The following is a 23,937-nucleotide window of genomic DNA, read 5'->3' on the forward strand; positions in this document are numbered from 1 at the left end:
TGGCAGACATCCCCCCCACACACACACTGCTCCTGTAGCTTTAGTGTTGTACATGTGCTTGGTAACATATTCACCTGTGAACAATATTTCCCATATCTGGTCACATCTGTATCCACATATTTCTTTAGATCCAGTGACTTAGGGGAATGGTCATAATGAGGAGTGATAAGCTGCCGTTTTGATGATCCTATCCCAGTTCAGCTTTGGGAACAGTGTTAGTGTTAAATTGGCCTGTGAAGAGCTGGCCATATTAATGCTCCCAAGCATGAAAACTAACTGGATTTGGATCAGGAAACTTTATTTATAGCATTTTAGTGAGGACTTATTAGTTTAAAGAGGGAGACACATGCCTCGTGGAGTCTTAAATATTAAATGGAGTAGGAAGTCCTGTGTTTTCTTCTAATGTCAATAGCAGTAACAGCACAAAAAATTACATTTTTTCATGTTTCTATTTTTATATATTATCCAAAGACATGCAGCAAAGTCATAGCAAAGCACAGGAAATTTCTAAGCATGCAACACACACAGTTGTTTACAGGTGACAGTGGATTTTATAACAACATACTCACAATGAATTAGAAGAGAAATAGACAGAGGTGACTTATACTGACATGAGAAAAACTAATGAGTTTTTACATATTGAACAGAAAAGGTGCTTTTATGTTTTATATGTTATTTGTTCTTATATTTCATAGCATTAAGAAATGTTCAATCTGCTTCCTGTGTCTTTTCATCTCTTTGGTAAAATTGTCACCATGCTCCATCTTTGTCCCTGAATAGTAGAGTGGCTTACCGTCTGCCAAGAGTTACAAGGGGAACATCGTGGTTCATTTTTCTCCTATTCTTTTTGGAATCGAATTAGTAAATTAAAGTTTTTTTAGCAGTTTAATTCACTTCTCCATAAAGTTTATGGAGCAGCAACAGCTGGTTGAATCTGAGACAGCAAAAGCCAACTTCTAGTGACCGAGCTACTGTTTCAGAATGAAGGGGGAAGCTCATTAGGGTAATGAAAACACAGGGAATAAAAACTAGCAGCATAGGAACCCTGGCAAATAATTACCTTACACTAAGCTGTTTTATCTTTCTGCTCCAACCCCAGAATGTCTCAACTTATCACTCTATGTAACATGAATGAAATTGAATTTGACTCTCAGGAAGGACAACAGAGAAATCATCCCTGCGATGGGCCCCTTGGCACAGGTGCTCAATGGAGGACCTGCCATTGAATATACTAAGGAACATATAGAGTGCCCGATTCTTATGACACAGGATCGAGGAACACATTACCAGCTAATCGCAGGTGAACCCCTGATAGAGTTCCCCTAGATCTTGTTTAGAAATACAAAGAAAAAGGCTGAAGGCAGTGGATGTGATTAATGGAGATATAATGTGCTAGAATGTATATCTACAGAGAAATGTATCGATTCTGAGGGAGTTGCATGGGAAGTGTGTCTCTGGTGGCAGAGGGTCTCGCTTGGGAGAAAGCCGTTCTCAGCAGATGGAGTTCCGAGCTTTAATTGTTTGGTTGCTGAGTGGAAATGTCTGTCACTGTAGCTTGTGATCACTTATGTTTGATCCCACTGGACTCTAGTTGTGGCCACTTGGAACCGGGACTGAGAGCTGTGAATGAATCCAGAGAATACGAGTGGCTACACTTTAAGGAAAAACTACCAGAATGACCACAGTAATTGTCAGGTCTTCTATAAAACTTCTCACCCATGCATCTCAACTAGTTGCAATCATTTTAATTACACAGGGGCATCTATTTACACGGTGTGATAGGCTAGATCCTGTGTGAGCCCAAGGGAGGTGGGCCACTGGATATGACAGTAAAAGTACCTATGACATCTTCATCATTGGGAACTAATCGCACTTAAGTGCAAGGCGTGTTTTTCAGTGTTTTTCTCAGCCACAGCCATCAGTGGTGCCAACCTAGGCTCACTCTATCGTAAGTGTGGACTTGTAGTCCTTCCTTGATGCATTTGGACACAGGGGCGCAGGCAGGCACTGACCACAGTGGAGTTGACATCCACCTTGAGCAACTATCCAAATGTCACTAGAAAACCGTGGAAGTCACTAAATCAAGGGCCAAATCCTGGAGATGTCTGGGGCAAGACAAGGGAGCTGTGAATGCAATCTGCATGCTAGGCTGGATCTTGGGGAGAAATAAAGGCATTAGTGGAAAATTCCACAAAATACAAATAAGTCCAAATGTGCCAATGTTAATGTGTCCATTTGGCAGATAGATTCCACTCATGGAAGAAACAGACATTGAGGAAGACTGGATGAAGGCTGTATACAAGTGGTGTGCTTTCTTTACAACACATGCAAAGCTTATTTTAAGGATAAGTAGTGGTGTCCCAGCATTCGGGAAGCAGAGGCAGGAAGATCTCTGTGAGTTTGAAGCCAGCCTGATCTATAGAGAGCGAGTTACAGAACAGCCAAGGCTACATAGAAAAACCCTGTCTCAAAACAAACAAACAAAAAATATACAAGAGCAGAACCAAAAACTAATTTAAGATTTTTAAGATTTAAAAAAAACTTTAAAAATGCAAAAGTAAAACCAAAAAAATTCTCCCAATCACCATATTTATTTTTTTAGCTGTTGTACTAGGCAGGAGTGAGCTCTTCCTCTTGGTGGTAGTTCTATCAGGTATGTGAAGCAAAGCAGAAAACTAAATCTAGAAAGATGACCGAACACTGAAGTTCAGTATGTTAAATTTTGCTTGGAACATTTTTTTTTTTTTTTAAGAAAATGGGTTTTGGAGAGGGAACTAGGGTCGATATGTAAAATACGAAAAAAAAAAGGGGGGGTTTGATTTGCCTCCAAAATGAAATTTCCTTTTATCTTTGCAGCTCACTTTCAGGTTTCTAGCCAAACAGTTCATTAACGTCCTCGTTGATAATGTAATTTCAGTGGCTTTGCAATGGTGTAAAATTTGAGTGTTTTAACCCTCTGTCCAGCCGTTGGGTTTTTATTGGATAGCAATTGCACAGGGCTGCTCTAATGCTCAGAGCATGTTTTTTTCTTCTGCCTTTAGCTGCTCACTGTTGCATCAGATAAAAGGGTTTTTCCCCCCAATAAACTCTACATTTTATTTTAAAGTCCTATGTCTGCAAGTGTTAAGTGTTTGGGGCAATCTCGGGCAGCCACCGAGCATTTGGAGACAAGTCTGGTTTGTGGAAAGGGAAGAGAAGACCACAGCCATTCCCTCTTTCCCTTCCTTTCTTCCTTCTTTCTTTCTATCTTTTTTAAAATCATTTTATATCCTCCCTATCCTTGTAGTTTAGTTTTAGGAAATAGACCCTTAAAGTGAGGCAATACAGATTCTGTGCAGGTCGTTTTGTTTCACGGCTCCCTGGTTGAAACCCTGGGCCAAGAATGCTACAGTGTTTACTGAGATTAGCATTGGTGATTTCCTTTGGAAATTAGTATCTGAGATCATATTAAATTCAGTTGAAAAATCCCGTTTTCATGTTTGTGAAATGAACCAAGCAGCTGTCTGTGTCCTTTTTATCAGCAGTCTGCACCTCTGTTTGGGGGATTTTTTTTTTTTTTTTAAGGAAAGCAATTTACAAAGCTTTCGTTTTCTTCCGGTTTCTGAGTGAGCTAACATCTTCCGCCTGAACCTTTTAAAGCATCGTAATAGCATTGGCCACTTCTACAAAATACAATTCAACGTAGGCCGAAAACACCCAAAAGGGATTAGCAATGTTTTAATTGCATAATTCAGTATTGTATATACATTACCTTTTATCAAAGTCATTTTGCAGCGCAAATATTACCTTCCTCCGGCTTTTAGAATTCCTGAGAGGTTGGTTGCAGGCTGTAACCTAGAATTACAAGAGAGAACTTTATTAAGGTTGCAAAACAAGTAGTGATTTAAATAGGAATAGAATCCAGCAGAGTCTGGGTTCTCTCTGTTTACTGCTCTTATTTTTCAGGGAAAGGGAGAGTCCTGACCTTGCTACATTATATTATGTGTAGAAGATTAGCCCTTTGTGTCATTCTTTCTATTTCATTTAGAAACAGAAAGAGAAAGAGGCCTTTGGGGTAAAGGTTGTAATTCATGGAGATGTAGAATATATGAAAACAAATTTATACATCTGTGTTTTCATTTTAAATGTGACAGAGAAATCGCTCTTTTGTGGCGAAAGGTCTTCCACTCCAAGCTACCAGTTGCTTAGTGCTAGAGAGAGGTGGTAGAGGGGAGAATACCCCACACAGGTAAGTTGTTTTTAAAGTTCTTTCTCTGGCTCTCTTGTGCTAAATGTAGCAGGCATGCCCTTCAGGTAAAACATGCATCCATCTTTGTAAGTGCCTGAAGACACCTGTATCTATGCACATCAAATGTCCACAGGATGACCCGGTTTTCTTTACCAATCCTCAGGAGGAGACCTTGGCCAGGACAGCTCTGATGACAATCTGAATGGGACTCGTGGCCCACCCCTCACATCAGATGCATCCTTTTGGTCAGATTATCAGGATGAGGGTGAGTGGCCTTTCTGGGCATCATCACTTTTTTCTTCGCCCCACCCCCTGGCCTGTTGTCAGCAATGTCCAGCAATGGGTTTTCTGTGTTGGTGATCACTGATTTGCAAAGAACAACTACTTGCTTCGTCGCGGTGCTGATCATCATGGGTAATCCAATGCTCCCAAAATTAATGTATTTAGGGAAACACTAGTTCCACGTTAGAGCAGGAAGACATCACTATTGATCACGTTATAAAAACAGTATGAAAAACAGCTCATTTTATACAAACAAGCTATGAGGGCATTTTAAGACTATAGGGCCCAGGTTTTTCCATCCTTTTGGATCTCTTAGCTTCACTCAGATGCATAAAAATTAAATTTGCACTCACAGACAACTGGGTTATGAATTTATTATGAGATATTTGAGGCCATTGAGCCTATTATACCATATTATTTCACCTGTGCTCATACCTCTGTCCAAAACTGGTTCAGGGGAAAGGCACATGAACTCGATGCAAATCTCCCCCAGAGTCAATTTTATTTGAAGTTTTGTAAATAGGAGGAGGTAAAGAACTCCACCATTAAAACATGTTTAAAAATATATAATGGTGGGTAACACGTAATACAAAATTATCCATGAATTTTAGATCTATCAGTGCCAAGATTGCAGCCTGGTGGCTGCCAGCTTCCGGTGTAGCTTTAGATTTCCCAGGGGTGGGAGGCTGCTGTGTTCTCCTGGCATCTGGCCACAAGAGCAGAAGGTTTGATCATCTCGATGTGCACGGTGTCCTTATCAAACTCTCTCATGCCTTTCCAGTGGGAGGAAAGGATGAAGATGTTCCTGAACCGAATAGTAAATTGGATACTTATTATTCTTAGGGAATCAAGTTGGTAAATTATTCCTTGTTTCTCTTTGAATCCATAGTCTTCTGTTCCTTTTTCCTCTAAATTTCAAGAATGCACGGTACCTGTTTTCCTCTCTCTTTGCCTATTCATCACTCACTCTTTCATGGAGCCTTTTGAGGAGTCATATTTTTCTCTTCCGTTGAACCGATGGCTTCTGCCTCAGAGCAAGGGATCGAATTGCATAGGAATATTTTCATCTGGCTTTGCTAGCTTTGTATGTGATACCCATGTGTTCACAGTTGGTTAGAGCCACGCTGGAATAGATATTGCACTAAAAACACTGTTTGGGCTGAATGCTTAATAATTACCTTGGTAGCTGATTAATAATTGTAGAAAATTAACAGTGCAAAACGTGGAGAAACTAACATTTCTTTTGGTTTTGCTTAATCTAATGCTTGACAGAATCAGAACAATGGTGCCTCATTAATTCATAGGTCACTTATTCGGTATTTCCAGCTTTCCAAAATGCAGCTGAGAACACAGTAAGTAAGCCTGAAAACACAATAAGTTAGCCAGAAAGACCTCGGAATAGAAGTAGATGTCAGTGAATTCTGGGTTAACACTTGGGTTTCTTATTCTTGAGAGTGGCCTTGAGGCCCTCACTGGGGGAACCCTTACCCTCATGAATTTGCATTACAGTGTTTTGGTCTCTCGGGCCCCCAGGAAGCTTCAAATTAGAAAAAGGGCACTTGTGGATTGAGTGTGAGCTGAGTGTTATAGCACACACCTGCTGGGAGGGTGAGGTAGGAGGGTCTTGAGTTCTAGGCCAGCCTGGGCTACTGCAAGATTCTATTTCAGAAAAAAAAATGTGGAGGAAGAGGTTGGAGAAGGAAGAGAAACATAGGAGGATATGAGAACAGGAGAGGAGGAGGAAGGGGAGGAAGGAGAAGGAGGAGAGGACAGAAGAGGAAGAAGGGGAGAGAGAGGAGGAAGGGAAGGCCAGGAGGAGGAAAAATATTGGAAAGGCATCCACTAGAGTGTGACACTAAGGTAAGAATCAGAAGCTAACTTGAGCTATGAAAAACAGAGCCTAGAGTTTGGAGGAGTAGCTCAGTCGTGGAACACTTGCCTAACATGTGTGCAAGCTCCTGGTTCTGAGCCCCAAGACAGCAAAACAAAAATACCAAAGAGAACTCTTAAAAGTAAATAGAACAATGGGCAAAAAACTGCATAAGATCTTTAAGTAGAGCCAGGTGGTAGTGGCATGTGCCTTTAATCCCAGAACTTGGGAGACAGAGTCAGGTGGATCTCTGTAAGTCTGAGACCAGCCTGATCTACAAGAGCTAGTCCCAGATCAGGCTCCAAAGCTACACAGGGAAATCCAGTCTCAAAAAACAAACAAACAAACAAACAAACAACAAAAGATGTTTAAATAAAATTTGTGAAGAAATTTGTAAAACAAAACCCCAGCAATCTGGGACTTATTTGTATCCCAGAGAGAGATTGCTCATATTCTCCACCTGGATAAATCAAAATTCTTAAAGCTAACATTTATTGAACACTTCCTGTGTGCTTTGCATTTATGTTCTAAGCACCTTGGTAGATGTTAGCTTTACCCTCATTTTACAGACTTAACAGATTACACCCTGTTGCCTTTTGGGGCCATGATTTGAACCTGCACATGTTGGTTCTGGAAGCCCTGTTACTAACTCCTCTACTGTTGTTACTCCTGCCCTATCTAAGACATCCCCAAAGATGGATCTATCCCATAGATACTTTGGCTCTGGTTATATAAGTACCACACTTAACATTTAAAATACTTTCATTAGAAACTGGCACAATTGGGAAAGTGCATGCTGCTAAACATTTGCACCTGAGTTTAGACATCCAACACCTACATCAGAATAGAGCCAGGAAGATCCCTGGGCTTTCTGACATCTAGTAGTCTTGTTAAATCAGTGAGCTCCTGGTTTACTGAGAGACCCTGGCTCAAAAATTAAGGCGAAGATGTGACTGAGGAAAGCACTTGATGTTAACCTCTGACCTCCACATGCATGTGCATGGCAATGATACATGCAAATATTCATGCATACACCCTACATAAACACAAACATTTTTCTTAAAAAATAGTTGAATGTTAAAAGTGCATTGGTGGCTCTTGAAGTGTAGTTCACGGCAGACCACTTGCTAACGTAGGGTGTATGGGACCATGGTTGTATTCTCAGCACTGGGGCGGGGGATCATGTTAAAGGAAGTATACTTTTATGTGGAAAATTCCAACATGAAAAACTGTTCCATAAACACTTTCCAAAAGAGAGGCTGGAGAGAGGGCTCAGCAGTTAAGGGTACTTGCAGCTCATCCCAAGGACCCACGTTTGGGTCTCAGCATCCATGTTGAGTAATTCCAGCTCCGGGGGGGTCTGATGCTCTCCTCTGCCTCCCCCGGCTCCCACACATGTGCGGTATACACTTATACACACAGACAACGCAACAAATAAAATTAAATATTAAAAGGGTTTCCCAACAGAGCAGTTAAGTATATTAGCAACATTAAAGTCTTACTTCTAAGATTTTTTTTTCTTCTGTGCGTGTGCATGGAAGGTAAAGATTCCCCAAGTGACCCAGTGAACGGTTGAGATGGGAATGGATGGGTGAAGGTGTATTAAGAGACCTGACAACAGCATGGCACTATGTTCGAGTTTCTGCAAAGCACTGAATCTAGGACAGAGCAAGAGCACTTGCCATGTAGCAGGCGAGAGGGATGTGGCCCTCTCCTGAAAGTTAAAGATGCATAAATTTCCCCTGAAATTAGAGAGAGGGCTGCGGGGAGGTTAGAACTTGGGGTAGACTTTTATACTCTGTTTAATTAGGCTGAATGTTGTGGAGGTCACAAACGCTTTGTGCTATGTATTTAACAATACTTATTTAGAGATTCTAAGGCACTGTGTGAAGGGTGAGCAAGATAAGCAGTGCGAAGGAGGACAGTTCCTTTCCTCACCTGCTCACCATCTCCCCCGGAGACACACTGTTACCAAACAGACAAACAAGCAGGTGCAAAGTCAGTGACTTCATTTGCTGGCAAGAGACCCACAGCCATGCTTGAGGAAGAAAATGGGTTTAACTTGCTCTGTAGTGACAGTTCTTTTAAGCTTTTTGGATTTCTATCTGTATTAGAAACCATCATAATGTTTAGCTTTGCTTTCTTCCACCCCTCCCAAGTCAGAACAGTGTTCTTGACTGAAAGCTATTGGAGGGTACACAGTCTGCCCATCTGCCCACTGCTTTGCTGATAAGGAGCAATAACCATGGTGCATGTTGTGTTTGGATCATGCCTTTGTGGAAACTACAAAGAGACCCAGAAGAGCATGGGATTCTGGCCAGGTGTACAGGGGAGGGAGAGGAGGACACACACACACACACACACACACACACACACACACACACACACAGAGAGAGAGAGAGAGAGAGAGAGAGAGAGAGAGAGAGAGAGAGAGAGAGACTGAGAGATGGGGTGAGGAGAGGGAATATCAAGGTTATAGACTAAGCCATGCATAGAGTTGCACATTTATTGCTACCCGATTACAATCCCGTTTCCCTGTGTGAATGTCTGCAGTCCCTGGCAGGCTATATCCTGCGGAGAGACACTCACAGAGCATAGCTCTGCCTCTGGGAATGGAGACCTGCTAACACAGACTGACGCTGAGATTTCTGAAATGCAGGCATAGTTTCTTCCATCAGGAAGGGAAGGATTACAGGAAGGAACGTTGGATTACAGCAACTGAATGAAGAGGGAAGTAGGAAACGCTGAATATAGTAACTGAACAAAACGCCGTCACCGAGAGCCCCAGAATTTAATTTATTTTAGTGTCTAAAATCCAGAGTGGATTTGAATGCATCTATAAACATCCCTCATTAGGATAAGGAAGAACTGTCTACACATGCTTTCAAAGACGGATTAGAGAAAGTGTTTATGCTGCCAAAACAGGGTACAGTGACTCCTTCTGGAAGAAAGAAATAAAAAAGGATTGTTTTTAAAAGAAATAAAAAATCTGCAATAGTGTGTTGTTTATTCTATGTGATTGTATTCTAATCAAAGGAAGATGTTAGACACATATATATGTCCAAAAGTGAGAAGGTGTCTGCCGCTAATTTTGCCCAGGGCTGTTGGAAGGTCAGAGAAAGTTCTTGCTGAGTAAGGAGAAACAAGTTGGGAATGTAAAGATTTGCAACACTCTTGGAGAACAATGAATAACCACAAAAATAATGATAAATTTGCTACATAGTTGATTTATAAGAAACTGCAAATTTGGTCAAGTAGCAATTGTGGGCATTTACAACTTTTGTTTTTTGAAAAGCACATTTAAAAGTATAAAGAATGTTCTGGAATTGGATTTCAGTGGCATTGCTTTCAGCATTTCTTAGTTTTAAATTTCTCTGTTCTCCATCTAAGTTCTAACTGTAAGCCACTTTGGGATTTATGACCGCGAACAACAGTCTTAGGAATTCAGAGCTCTTGCCAAGCATGCATGAAGCTCTGGGATACACAACAATAGACATGCTTTTTGTTAGTTATTGTGGGTTTTAATGTTATTGTTATTATTATTATTATTTCCTAGTGCTGGGAATTAAACCTCAGGCCTTGCAGATTCTAGGCAAGTATTTTACTACTGGTTTAGCTTTCTAGTACTTTTCTAATTTTCAATCATGGAAAAAGGACATTAGAACTAAATGTATCTCAAGCTATTTTGGTATTGTGAAAAGGAAACAAAGATTTAGAGCTGGGTGTGGTGGCAGCCATCTGTAATATCCCTGCCTGGGAGATAGAGGCAGGAGGCTCAGAAGATAGCCTGGACAATCTGAGGCCCTGTTTTAAGAAAGAAAACAGATTATGACCTTTGCACACCCACCATGTGGATGTGTTGCTGCAAAAAAGGAAGTTTTGATGTATTGACTAGATTTGGAGGGGGGTGAAGTTCAAGTTCATGCTACAGTTTGTATGGAGACTGGGTGTGATAGTCATGGCGTTGGAAGGTGTAATAATGGGCCGTCTTCTGGGTCAGCTCATTTTGTTCTCACACCAGCTCAGAGGGAGACATTGGCTATGGATGGTTCCTCAAGTCCACGTGGAGCTACCTATCCTTTGGGCTTTGGGCGTCCAACTTCTTTGGACTTCCAATTCATCCTCCTTATTGCCTTGTCCCATTACTATAATGTTAACTTGTAAATAGAAGTATCCAGTGCTGAAATTTACCCGGCAGCTACTGCTTTATGACTATCCCACAAAATTCAACATGTACTGCCTCCAATATAATCCATAGTTCCATTCTGTTCTGTAATTTCCTTTATGAGATTATCATTTTAACCTACAAAGCATCTATGGTGCTTTCATTGTGGTTTTTTAAAAAGTATTTTAAGGGGCATGGCTGGTATGTGCATGTGGGTGCAGGTGCCTGGGGAGGCCACAAGAAGGCACTGGATTCCCTGGAGCTGGAATTACTGGCAGTTGTGAGCCACTAGACAAGGATGTTGGCTGAGTTGAACTGAACACAGATCCTCAGTGAGATCAGTATGTGTTCTTAACCACTGAATCCTCTCTGCAGCCCCTTTTGTTCTGAGTTTTTATTTTAACTTGTTTTGTTGTGGGTTCTAGGATTTTTCAAAAATCCTACTATCTCACAATTGAATTCTAATTTTTATTACATTTTAGTCTAAGATCCCAGGCTACATTGTTTCAATTGTTGACATGTCAGTGAGCCTGTCCTTGTATCCTGTAGTTATTTTGTGTTTCAACGTTGTATGTTCTTTTCAAGTACTGACTGAATTATACTCTTCCTGTTTTTTATATGTCTGAATTCTTTGGCTCTTTTGTGACCTAAATTTTCTTCTATCTGCTGAGAAGGCTGTGTTACGATTTTCAATTACAACTATAGATCTATTCCTTTTTCTATTTTGTTTTACAGCTTTGAAATTATAGTTCTAGAAAGAACTCTAATCATCAGAGATGATTTCCTTTTAACGGGCTGAAGCCCCACCTTCTGAGCATCTATTTCCTCTTCTCTATGAAGGAACTTCCACTTGCTAAGCCAATTTTGCCATCTAGACCTATGAGAGCAACACCTCCACCCACAGACTTTGTACTCAATGAATATGTCTTCCCAAAAGCCAGTTTCACATCTCCATAGTTGCGAAATAAGTAAAGACCAGTTTCAGTGTGGAAATGACACAGGGGTAAATAAACAGCGCTCTGTAAGGTTTACTTGGGTATGTGAATTAACGATGTAGAGAATAGAGGCAAACAACCTCGTTGATCAGGATACTTCTTAGGTGAAATCTGCCCATAGCTTGGGAGGAAAATGTATGTAGAGATACTTTATCTCCAGTGCCAATAATATTCAAAACCTCAGCCTGAACGGCACCTGAGTAGAGGAAAAGAATGGGCCAGAGAGAGCAAACTGTTTCCTTCTTAATGGGGTGAGGTACCCGCCCCCCGTGTCTGTGTGTTTATGCGTGCAAGTTACACGAACGGTGTGAACGTATTTAGCTTTTGTTCCTTTTTTATTCTACACTCTGAAGACAGTAAAAATGACTCAAAACAGGCTCCCCTTAAATGTCTGTAAATAAATCCGCATGCATGCATCCATACATTCAAATAAACAATGACTACATTTTCATTCTATTCTCCAGACAATTGCATTCATCTTTGTTGTTAGTTAGAAGATGTCTTTCTCATGAAAAAAGAAAGGTACATGACTCCTGTCAACACCAGTGGGAAGAGATGTGCATGTGTGCTTGAGGCTCTATCTGGGGAGGAACATAAAAGTCCTTCATTATGCCTGATCTGGGAGCCCAAGAACACATCCCCTAGGAAAGCCCCCAGCCTGATGACCATGGTAGATCTCTGAACAAGTTTTTTGTTGGCTTCAGGTGAGTCCTTCTGATTTCAGATCACCGGGAGGAATTGAGGACTCGGGTGTTGAGTTAACTGTGATAAGGGTAAGTAAGCTGTCACTCACGATCGTAGTGGCCTTCCTCATGAAGACAAATGTCTTATTAGATCTAAGGCATCATGTCGTTTATGTAGTCTGGTATAAATCACAGATGAAGATGACAAACGGGGTTTCAAATTTGACAGTAATTTATATAACTTGAACAAATGATTACCATGGATTATACATGTTTCGTGAAGAATTAAAAAACAATAACAATTATCTGTCTATGAATAACCCATCTTTCATCCTTTACCCCAGCTTCTCCAGCTGCGGGTACGTGTTTAAACTCTAACCTTCCCCAGTGCCTTGTAAACACTCTGACACATGCTGGTCAGGGTCCACAGCCTTGCTTTTACTCAAGCACAAAACAGAAACTGGCAAACATAATCCAGGTTTCTATATGAAATCATGGCGTTTTAGATCCTGAAGATGCTTGGCAATCACCTAATGGAGTGTTGTTTTACCAAAGAGGAAACCTAATATTAAAGGAGTGCCTCAAACTCCTCCATCACACCTGTGGGGTTGGCCAGTCTGTGCTCACTCCCTCCTCACCTGTGGGAACTCTCTCATCTGCACACTCCAGGGAGATGCTCAAAAGGTCTTGCAGTCCTGATCCTTGACTCTCAAGCTATTTCTCTTAAGATTTAGTGAAGTTCTTCGGACACACACACATCTTTCATCTATATATTCACAACCTTTTCTCATAATGACTCAGCACGATATGTTCTATAAACATTCTCAAAAGCCTCCATGAATGCTAACACAACTGTGGATAAAATACAATGAATCCCTGAATTGATTTGACATTGGACTAATTAGTCATCTTTCGGGGCCCTTTGTCCATTTTATAGATTTTAATATACCACCGATGAAGGGTTTGGTATTGAGTATTTCTATATCAAACACCCTTATTCAGATACGGGCTTAGCACACAGAATCCAAAAGGGAAGTGAGCTGTAAGTCCTTTCCTAGGGCGCCAGTCACCTAGCTGAAGAGAGGAACTTGAAGTTTCCTTACTACGTGTGCATGATGGACAGTCAAGTGCTGATGAAGGCAGGGAACACAGCAAGGACCAGTGGGTTGGTCCTGCAGTGTTTTGGAAGAAAGTGGAAGGAATATTTGACTTCTGGCCAAAGTGGTTTTGGAAGTCTTTTTCAGAGAGGTCAAACATTTATTGTGCTTCCCCCTCCAATTAGTGGGAGAACGGTGACAGCTTTTAAGTGTAAATGGTTGATTCTCAAGAGTGACTTGGCAGATGAAATTGTTTACATAACGCCTGAAGTATTTTTTTTCCTCTCCAAATCCCAAACTCATCAAGTAATGAGTTTAATAGTGACCCCTTCCTTGTACAGTAAATAACTATTGAGGATGCCACTGGGCATTTCAGCTGGCGGCAAACGTGTAGGGTTTCTGTTGCTACTGCCTTGTATGTGCATGGCTGTATAGACACCAATCAGAAGCGGGGAAGGATTATATCTCTGCACGCTGTTGAGTGTTCTTAGACTCTACGAATGTGGCAAATTCAACATAGCATCTGATTTCCAGGAACAGTTTCATCACTCCAGGGTTTGTTACTATGCCCATGGCAACCGTGTTTAAAATTCTAAAGCCCTCGGTATTATCTTAATGACTAGACGTCCTTCCTCAAGTTCTACAAATGTTGACCATTTTTACTTCAAAGTCTAATATTCACATAAATTTAGGAAAATCACTCCCTAATGTCAGATACATACATACATACATACATACATACATACACACACACACACACACACACACACACACACACACACACACACACCTCTTCATTCTTGGGAGCTTTCCTGTTAGCCATGAATTCTTTTGACCTAATGTTCAAATAAATACAAAAATTCTTTGGGCTGGCCACATAGCTCAGGGGTGGGACCTTTGTTTAGAATGTGCTAGGCCCATGGGAGGGGATGGAGAGAGAGAGAGAGAGAGAGAGAGAGAGAGAGAGAGAGAGAGAGAGAGAGGAAATGTGCAAGAAGGACATTGGCTAAGCAGTGTTGAAAGTCTGAGTAGTCCAAAATATCATGGTGAACTGGGCAAAGATTGTTGAATTCACAAACCCTGTACCCTTCTGCTCTAGCTTGCTTTTCAGAATTTAATAGCAGCTCTCTCTCTCTCTCTCTCTCTCTCTCTCTCTCTCTCTCTCTCTCTCTCTCTCTCTCTTCTTTTCTTTTGGTTTTTCCAGAAAGGGTTTCTCTGTATTATTTTTTTGGAACCTTCCTGGAACTTGCTCTGTAGACCAGGCTAGCCTCGAACTCTCAAGAGATCAGCCTGCCTCTGCCTCCTGAGTGCTGGGATTAAAGGCGTGAACCACCAATGCCCAGCCAGCCTTAAACCACATAATGTTGTGCTTTAAGGGCTTTGAGTCCTGACACACCAGCAAGAAATAAAGATAACAAAGAAGAGAACATCTGGCTTGTAAAAGACTGGGATTTTTAGGGGAAATTGTTCATTCGTGGGACATTCCACTTAGGGAAGTTTTTATACAATTTGCAAAAACATTGTTTTATAAATGGTTAGCCTGTAATTCACATGGCGTGGCATCTTTTCATAGAATGTCCTGAAATGTAACCCAACTTTATAGTTATTTCATTTCACAATAAAGCCTTGGATTTTATTTTATTAGCATAGGGTTAACTGCTATCATGAACTCTCCTGTCTGTGGATGACCATTGTCATCCCTAGAAGACACTTGCAAAGGCCGAGCAGAGCGAGAGAGTGTCAGATCGCAGGTGAAAAGGGTCTGAGTTATCTTCTAGCCCATCTAATGAATTCACATCATTCTTAGTAATATCTCATTTAATTAATTATCAAATATAGCTGTTATGGTTTGGATCCTTCCTTTGCAGGACATCTTTCCCGCCCAACTATTATTGGTAATTTATTCTTCATGTCTAACCTAAACTTTTCCTTCCTCGGTTTCAGGCCATTGCTATTATCTATACCATCTTCTGAGACTGAGTAATTCCCCTAATTCATTTCTAGTGTTACCTTAGAAGGTCTTAAAGACATTGAACATTTATCCCCAGAGTCTCCTCTTTTCCAAACTGAATAAATTTCAGTTCTGCTAGTCCTTACACTCCTTTGCCCTGTCATACCCTCCAGTCATCGGGTATTTATCACATTCCGTGATATTTTCCATTCCGAGGGGATCGCCTCGCCAAGAGAGCTGCCTTTTGGAAAGGGGAGGGCTCAAGAATAAAATCTTACACTAAGTACTAGAAGAAGCCCGAGTGTTGGTTTGATGTTGGCGCTGGCGATCGTCTGGAGAGCACACTCGTGCAGCGTGTGCTGTGGCATATGCTGCGATATATGTATATTTTAATGCCTTAATGTATTATGGCCTGTTGTAATTGAATGTCTATAAAGTAGCAGTTAAAGGGTTTTATAGACCTTGGAAGCGATCAGAATTCTCTAGCGCCCTCTTGTGGTGAAATACAATAACACTCTGAGCATCCCTGGGTTTGTTTTGCCACGTTTAGGGCAGGAGATGACTGTGATATATACGTTTTCAACACTGAATATGAGGACTGTGTTAAAAAACTTAATTTTTTACATAAACACACGTGAGTATTCATACTGAAACTATTTCTTTTTTTGGACGATTTCTTTTCTTGTGAATGCTTTAAAACTCAATACTTAAAGGCATCATTTGAGCGTGTTTTATAACAGAAGTTGGGGGAGATGTACAAATCCAACCATAATCTTGAGAGTTTTATATTCCTCAGTGATACATGAGGAAAGCCTTGGATGTGATTTTTAAATCCGATTTACAGGGGGTTTTTAATGTCAATTTTTAAGGGAGTGGTTAGCATTCCTAGCATATATTTAATGATATCCACATTTTCTATCATATATTAAATTTATCATTTTTAGGTTATAATTGTCACAGTTTCCTCAATAGATACATTTTGTAGGTTTATAACGTCAAGGGCAGATGGGTGTTTCTATGGGCAGCCTGAAATTATATTTGTTTCAGAAGATACCATGGAAAGTAGGCTAGCTTAGACCAGTGAATCTTTAGGCAAATTCCAGCAACAAGTCACTAGATTAAAAGTAGACACCAATCTGAGGCTTGTTTGGTTTTATGGCACTTTTTAAGCCCTTTCTGGGGACGCTCAGAAACTTGAGAAGAGGTGAGAAGAAGTTTCTTCTAAGTTCAGGTCACTTTCTAATGGAAAGATGGGTCCCCGAGTGCCAGTTCTGGAAACTCTGGAGACAAATTGGAGGACACACGTTGTAACACCAAATACTGGCCCACTTTCCAGGAAAGAACATTGACTGTGGTACCACAAAGAAGCTGATAGCAGAACGACTCAGGCTAGCAAGGTAGACGGAGTCATTCCACAGGTGAAATGAGTGGGAACATTTTGACTAATTTTTCTTTTTGCTCCCACCAAGAGATAATAATTATTTTTCAAAGATATAGAAATCAATTCACTCTTATTAAATACTGTACTTCTCCTTTAAGATAAGTGAATAAAAAAATCTAATTTTGTTACTTGGGGTTTGGTTTTGTTTTCTGGACTGACAATTCTGTGAGCATTGGAAAATAAAACTAGCAAACGTATAAAGAGTCAGTGATAGCAACACACAACAACAATCTCGTTTTCACACTTTGAAAAACGGTAATTTGATATCACATGTTTGAGGTTTGTCAATAGTCAGGCCAGTTGATCATCTTTACCACTGACTCTGTGACTAGTGTCAAGTTTCTTGGGTTCCTCCTGGGCCCAGTTTCTTTTTCTTGTAAAGGCAGCGCTTTCTGTGAGACAGTTAAAATGTTCTGTAAGAACTTGAACATCCTTGTTTGAGCAGGGAGGCAGGCAGCCTTTGTTTACACCTGTGGCATTTGCTGCTGTGTCCATTTTAGCCCATTTGGTCAGCAAAAATGGTCACTGCTCTAATATATACATCCCCAGCTCCTGGTTTTAAGTTGCACATAAGTATTTCCCCAAATGCTCTCTGAAGTGTAACATGTCCTTTCTTCTAGAAAAGATTCGTTCTAGAATACTTACTCTGTAAGCAAAATTTGTTAATCACCTTAAGGTTTTATAGTATGTCTTTTAGCATTAAAATTAGGGAGAATAGGATGATCAGTTTCTCAGAGAATCACAATGGATAACTGTATAACATGGAAATGTTTAGCAAAACTTTGCCTCTCACAGCTGTGAGGAGGTGCTGGGGTCTGCTGAGGTGTAGTGGCCAAAATGGACAGACTAGATTTTCCTGGGAAACTATGTGTGAGTTCTCTCCTGGCATCTTACTCTAAATAACTACTGTGTGCTCTAACATAGCGTTGAAACGGAAAGTAGGCGGCTGTCTCTCCCTTTGAATTCTTTTTTTGTCTGTGCAAATGTCTTCATCTATAAACCCAGAGATCTTTCTGAACGTTCCCAGGAAACACTAGGAAAATTCAGACACTTCTTAAGTAAATTCATCTGTGCTTTGCCTCTTCAAAAAATAATGACTTTATTTAAATTTGATGATACTCTGTTTAAAGTGCTTTTCCCCTTAATTTGGATCCATTAAAATTCTCTTATTTGGGGATGAGATACATTAAAGAACTCTGAGCAGGGAAAATCTTTTTTTTTTTTACAACATTTGTATTTGTTTCTCGAATAAAATTTCAAATGGTAGTGTGCGTTCTGTAGATATGTTGATTCATTTGGATGGGTTTTATTAAACATTAAGAGACATGCATCTAACTTCTTCTGAAACATTTTCAGTTGTAAAAATCTAGCTTTGTCTAATTGTCTAATTTTGGGAGAGAAAGGTATACATAAGACTAAAGTTGATGCCTACCAGATACAAGAGAATTTATGACATCAGAAAAGTCCATGTTAACTTCAGGTCAGGCTGCTCTACTAAACATTTGGAAAATCTAAGTGGCTACTAGCTTGTGAAGACCTGTCACTTAGGAACTCATAGGGTGTTACATTTTATATCTTGTTCTAATTGTCCTTCCACTTTTTTTTTTTTTTTTTTTTTTTTTTTTTTTTACTGTTTCTTGTTCTCTAACTTTCTTAAATCTTACATTTTCCTTCTGATTTTTGTTTTTAAGAAATCAGGCAATAGAGTTAGCTTGAATTGTAGCAGTTGTGATTGGGTATGTAATTGTGATCCATTCTGTAGTTCAACTGTGATTGCTCCAGTGGGAGACCCTGAACATTGACATGATGATGATTACAACAAGAGTCACTGTGTTGCTCCAGAGACCCCGAGCTAGCACTATGTAAGCAACAGGCCCGATAAAAAGTTTCACAACTTTAAGTTTACTTTTCTCACATAGAATAGGCAAGAAATTGACTTTTGTCTGACTTGGAATGTTCCTCAGCCTCATGCCCAAGCTATCACTCATAATAATTCTATCATATTATGTTTTTCAGTCTAAGTGATCTAAGAGCCAGGTATGATTTTCAATACATGACAAAAGTATAAAATTAAGAAAAGATTCTGTGAAAATTTTGCACACTCTGCTAAATGAGTTATTGAAATTCCAATAAAGATTAAAAAAAAAAAAACCTAAAAAGCAGCCTGGGTTTTATTTTTCCCTCAATCCTTTCAGTTCTCATAAGTGTCTGCATGAAAGTTATATCTGTAGAGTTAGAAAAGGATATATCCTGTAATATTTACCCGATCAGGAAGATTTTTTAAAGTGTGGCATCTTGATGTGAGATATTGACTAAAGCTGGCTGGCAGTTTTACTGGCCCCGCAGACGCAGCCAGTTCGCAGTAAATCCAAGCGGTAAAAAATCCTCAAGAAATTTTTTGATTAAGAAACTTTTACTATCCTTTTAAAATGAAATATACTGGCCATTTTTTCAATGATCAAAGCAGATATTTTATGTTATTGTCTGTATCTGAGCTGCTGAAATATATTTTAATAAGTTTGTTATGTGAAAGTTTCTGGATTTCTGAGTTGTTAACTTAGATGGTCAGCTCATGGTTGAGCAAGTTCAGGGAGCATGTAAAGAGGCACTGGTAAAGCCAAACTGATCAGCAGAAGTAACAAGAAGACCAGCCCGGTCTACAGAGCGAGTTCCAGGACAGGCTTCAAAGCATACAGAAAAACCCTGTCTCAAAAACCAAAAAACAAAACAAAACAAAACAAAACAAAAAAACCAACAAAAAAGTAACAATAAGATCTTGCCTCTAAAATAAACACACACACACACACACACACACATCACATCACAATAAGTTACACCCAGAGAAAAATTTGTTATTAGCCTTTTATAAATGCAATTGGTGACTAAAAGCTGTCATGATATAAAACTGTTAGAATTAAAGACAATTGTTTTAAGTAAGAAATTTAAAGTTTGGCATGTACTGCAAAACAGTAGTAAAGCTGAAAACAAGATGTGACATTAAAAAACACATTACAGCCAATATTTCCACTTAAGGGTCAGTTACAGCAGTGACTAATTTAGGACATAATGGAAGTTAAGTGGTGATCCAAACTGGTTTGGGAAGATGGGGTTAGATATAATATTTGATATAAAAACTCTTAATCAAAGTGTATGATTTAGGGGCTGGTATATAGCTCAATAGCAGAACATATGCATAGAATGTTCAAGGTCCTGGGTTCAAATCCCAGCATCCTGAAACACGAAGTTGGTCGTTAATAAGGATAGTCTGAAGATGGTTACGACTGTTTTCTCAAAAAGGCACAGGCTCCATGAATCAAGTACATCCTCAGGGACATTTTTACTAGGAAGCACTATTAGTAAGTGGCGTATGTATGTCCATCCTTCTCTAATTTTGCCTAAAAGCTATGTATAATCCTCTTAGAATCTTTTACATCTTATATAAATTTTTATATAACATTCACAAACAACTTATATTTTCTTTATAACTTATATAATGTTTTGACTTAACGAGTTAAGAGAGCATAGGTTCAAAGAGGATCCATGTCTCAAACTGATTTCCGGTTGCTCTTGAGAAATAGTTACTTTTTACCAAGTCAAATGCCGTTTTAAAAATAATCCACACTCTTCCCGTAACAAAAGCTGCTCCTTAGCTCCCTGGGACCCTGTGTTCTTCTTCTCCACGCTCTCAGGAGAAGCGGTGAGAGCGGTGAGCATCGTCCTTCTCACAGATAAAGCTTTCCCTGCAGTTAATAGCTCCTTGTTCATCAAGGAAACGGATGTACACAGAGGTGACGCGTTCTTCACCCACCACGCTTTGTTCTAGGGTTCCCCGGACTGCAGACAAATGCCCCCGCAAAAACTTTGACACGATGTTGAGTTATGAGGGTTTAAGGTTACACTTCTCTGGCTGAGGGTTGGTTGTGTCTGAGAGATAAGAAATTGTACTCAGTGATAACAGAATTCTTGCTACAGGATTATCTAGGTTCGTGACCTCGTCGTTGTCTTTATTTGGTCACTCTTTGGCTTTATTTTTGTTTTTTGTTCTTCTGGGGAATTACTAGCTACTAAATTGGTGACTCTCCTCTCTGCCCCCTCCCCGAAAGATAGCTCAAAAAGACCCACAGCAATCTAGTGGTTGACAGAACAAGACAATTCAACTCAAGTGTTTAGGACAGTCATGTGAAATGTGCTGAGCTTGGGTGTGCCCACAATTGGAAGCAAGGGGGGCCTCACCCCTTACTTGTCCTTTGGGGGCATAAGTGTAGAAAAGTGTCTGAGGCTGTAGGACACTTCACTGCTCCTCTCTATGACCTCTAACATGCTGTGCGTATATTTAATTTCTAGTGTGGAGTGTGTGTGTGTGTGTGTGTGTGTGTGTGTGTGTGTGTGTGTGTGTGTGTGTGTGTGTATGCTCATATATGCTTTTTTTTTTTCTTTCTCAAGTTGTGACTTTTGAATTATGCTCTGGTGGCAGAAATTTCCAACTTGCTGTCCTGGCAAATTTTAAGCTGCAGTCTTTGTTGGTGACAGTTTTTCATACCAATCTTTGCAGTTGCATTCTAGTATATTACCCCATAAATGCCTTCGTAGTAGTAAAAACTACTGAGGAATGGTAAATTAAAGCCTGCCTGATGAATTGTGAACCTTCGATTTTTCCTTCCATATCATATAAATTTAAGAGAACTATTATAAATAGAATTGATAATACCACTGAGGAAAAACTTTGGTGCATTCCAGAGACACTAGAGAAAGCCCTATTTAGGAAGAAATGTTTAAACATATGCATTGAAACCCACTACAAAAGATTTATTAACTTCAACCTTCGGTATCAGTCACAGCAACCACTTAGTGCACAGCTTTCCTGCATGCGTGGCGTTCTGGAAAGTGAATTAAGAGTGTCCGCTCTCAGTAATGCATTTATTGAGTGGCTGCTGTGTTGTGGACACAGTCATTTTACATGCATTACCTCCAAGCACCACTGGGTACAGTGTAGGCTTGTGTTCCCATATCACAGATGTGGAAACTGAGCATCTGAGAGATTGGCTTGCCCAAGGTCCTCAGCTAAGAAGGCAGGAAAGGCAATAGTTGACACACGTCTCTTTATTTCTGAAGCCTATAATTGTTCCAATGTGCCGCCTTGGAGGAAGGAAATTATATTTCTCGGTTCTCTCCAGACACTGTGCATCCTGCTAAAAGGAAAACCTGGACATTCTGGTGTACCTTGAGAAGGCAGTAGAATGTTAATAGGGTGGCTGTATTGGACATTGAGGCTCCCTCAACATCTCCATATGCCCACCCTCCCCCCACTCCCTGTCTTTTTCTACAGACTCTGGTATGTCCCAGATTAGCTTCATACTTGCTATGTAGCAAAGGATGACCTGAACTTCTGGTCCTCATGCATCCAGCTACAGAATATTGAAATTGCAGGCTTATGCCACCACAAATGATTCATGCAGTGCCGGGAACTGAACCCATAGCTTCCTGCATAGTAGGCAAGCACTTGCCTGACTGAGCTACACCCCAAGTCCCACAAAGACAATTTCTTTTTTTTTAAGTCCAGTGTTCAAAAAGGCATCTTATTTCAAAGTCCATTCCTCTTTTGTGATAGTCCATCATCTCCCTAGACTTCAGAGAGGGGAAGGATGTTCTAGAATGGCGCTCTTTACCAGTTGCAGTGTAGGAGAGTAGCCACCTTCAGGTAGAGTTGTTGACAAAATAATCAAATTAATTTTATACTTTCATCTAAATCTATCTTTGAGTAACCCCAAGGAGACAGTGGTCTCACACTGGAAAGCACATCTGTGGGGAAATGGCTGTTCTTGACCAGTCAAGAGAACCTTTGACTAGCTGTCGTTCAGAAACGGCCTGAAAGATGAGCCACATACAAGCTTGGTGGGCAAGGTTGTGAAGGAAGAAAGGCTCAGCCAATGCTTTAATTGAGGAGGTCAGAGGGGCACAGTAGGTGAGCTGGCAGGAAGACCCTCTAGTAAATTTATAGGGGAAATCAGGATGTGAAGCAGGACAAGGGATGTGACCTAGCAAAGGGACTCAAAGAACAGCATTAGAGCCCATAATTAATAGATTTGCACAGGTTGAAATGTAAATAAAAATCAGTATTTTTTGTTCACCCACTGCAAATTATCACTCATCATTTTTGATAGGCAACATTGGCCTAAGTTGTCTGAATGGCACTGTGATGTCTGTGGAGAGTGGAATCTTCCAAGCCTCACTCATCCTCTTCAAGAGCTCCCAGAAAGAGAGTCTCAGGACCACATGTTTCCTAGAAGAGGCATGTCGTATATCCCCCTGAATGTATGCCATGAGTCTTACATTTCTTCTCCTTGCTTCTAGTCACTGCCATATCTAATCTTCCTCAAGAGATAGATTCTCCAACACATTAAAATATTTTTTCATTATAGCAGTATTTAAGCCTCTGCTAATGAGTATGCTGTCACCAATTTGTACACTTTATAGCACTCCACAGCTTAAAAGTCTTGTTTGAATGCAGCACCCCATTTAACCCGCACCACGGTCTCACGAGAGGAGTGGCATCCTTGTTTCGCGGGTGAGGTCACTAAGCCTGAGATGCATCTACATACATATTCTATGTGCAGAAGGGCTGAAACAAGAGCCTGACCGTCCCAGGGTCAGGAGTCTTGGTTAGTTCCCACCATGGTCCTTGGCCTTCAATCCCAATGTGTCTGTACACATCAGTGAGTTGTGCTACCTTCATAGGTGGACACCCATACTCCAGATTCAGACACCAAGGCCAAGGAGATATGGAGTCTCTGCATCCAGCTACCGAGTTGAAAGAAACAGAACAGGGTGACCTACTTGGAGGGTACACGTAGTGAAAGGCAGGCAGAACAATGCTGCCAACCAAACATCCCAGGTCCCCAACAGGTAAGTTATAAGAAAAAGGAAGAGATGGAGGACAGCGTGTTGGTTTGAGATTTTTTTTACAACACAATATATCCATTTTTTTTTAAAGGCATGCAAAGTTAAGGGATGTATGGGAACCCCAGTCTAACTTACGATTAGGGTTTTTTTGTTTGTTTGTTTGTTTGTTTTGTTCTGCCATTTGGTGTTTTGAAACATATGACTTTATATGTTGGGGGAAAGGTATTTACTGTTGTGTAATATTTATTAATCACTTTGAAAAAATCCTAAACATTAAAAAAGAGTGGTAGTTGCCCTTTCGTGCATTAACCCAGTGTCTCTTCTA

At 40.3% G+C, this 23,937-nt stretch overlaps 2 protein-coding genes across 2 annotated transcripts in view; one reads left to right on the forward strand and one right to left on the reverse strand.

Annotated features, from left to right (window-relative positions):
* Positions 1–23,937, reverse strand: part of Cdk5rap3 (CDK5 regulatory subunit associated protein 3) — a 720,787-nt gene that overhangs the window by 351,011 nt on the left and 345,839 nt on the right. The window lies entirely within an intron of this gene.
* The window catches only part of Skap1 (src kinase associated phosphoprotein 1), a 282,052-nt gene that overhangs the window by 62,579 nt on the left and 195,536 nt on the right, over positions 1–23,937 (forward strand). The window contains exon 4 of the mRNA XM_051173521.1: positions 4,392–4,493. Coding sequence (XP_051029478.1) covers positions 4,392–4,493 — 102 coding nt within the window. The remainder of the gene's footprint in view (positions 1–4,391; positions 4,494–23,937) is intronic.

This window comes from Phodopus roborovskii, unplaced genomic scaffold (genome assembly GCF_943737965.1).
Source record: "Phodopus roborovskii unplaced genomic scaffold, PHOROB, whole genome shotgun sequence".
Taxonomy (NCBI): domain Eukaryota; kingdom Metazoa; phylum Chordata; class Mammalia; order Rodentia; family Cricetidae; genus Phodopus; species Phodopus roborovskii.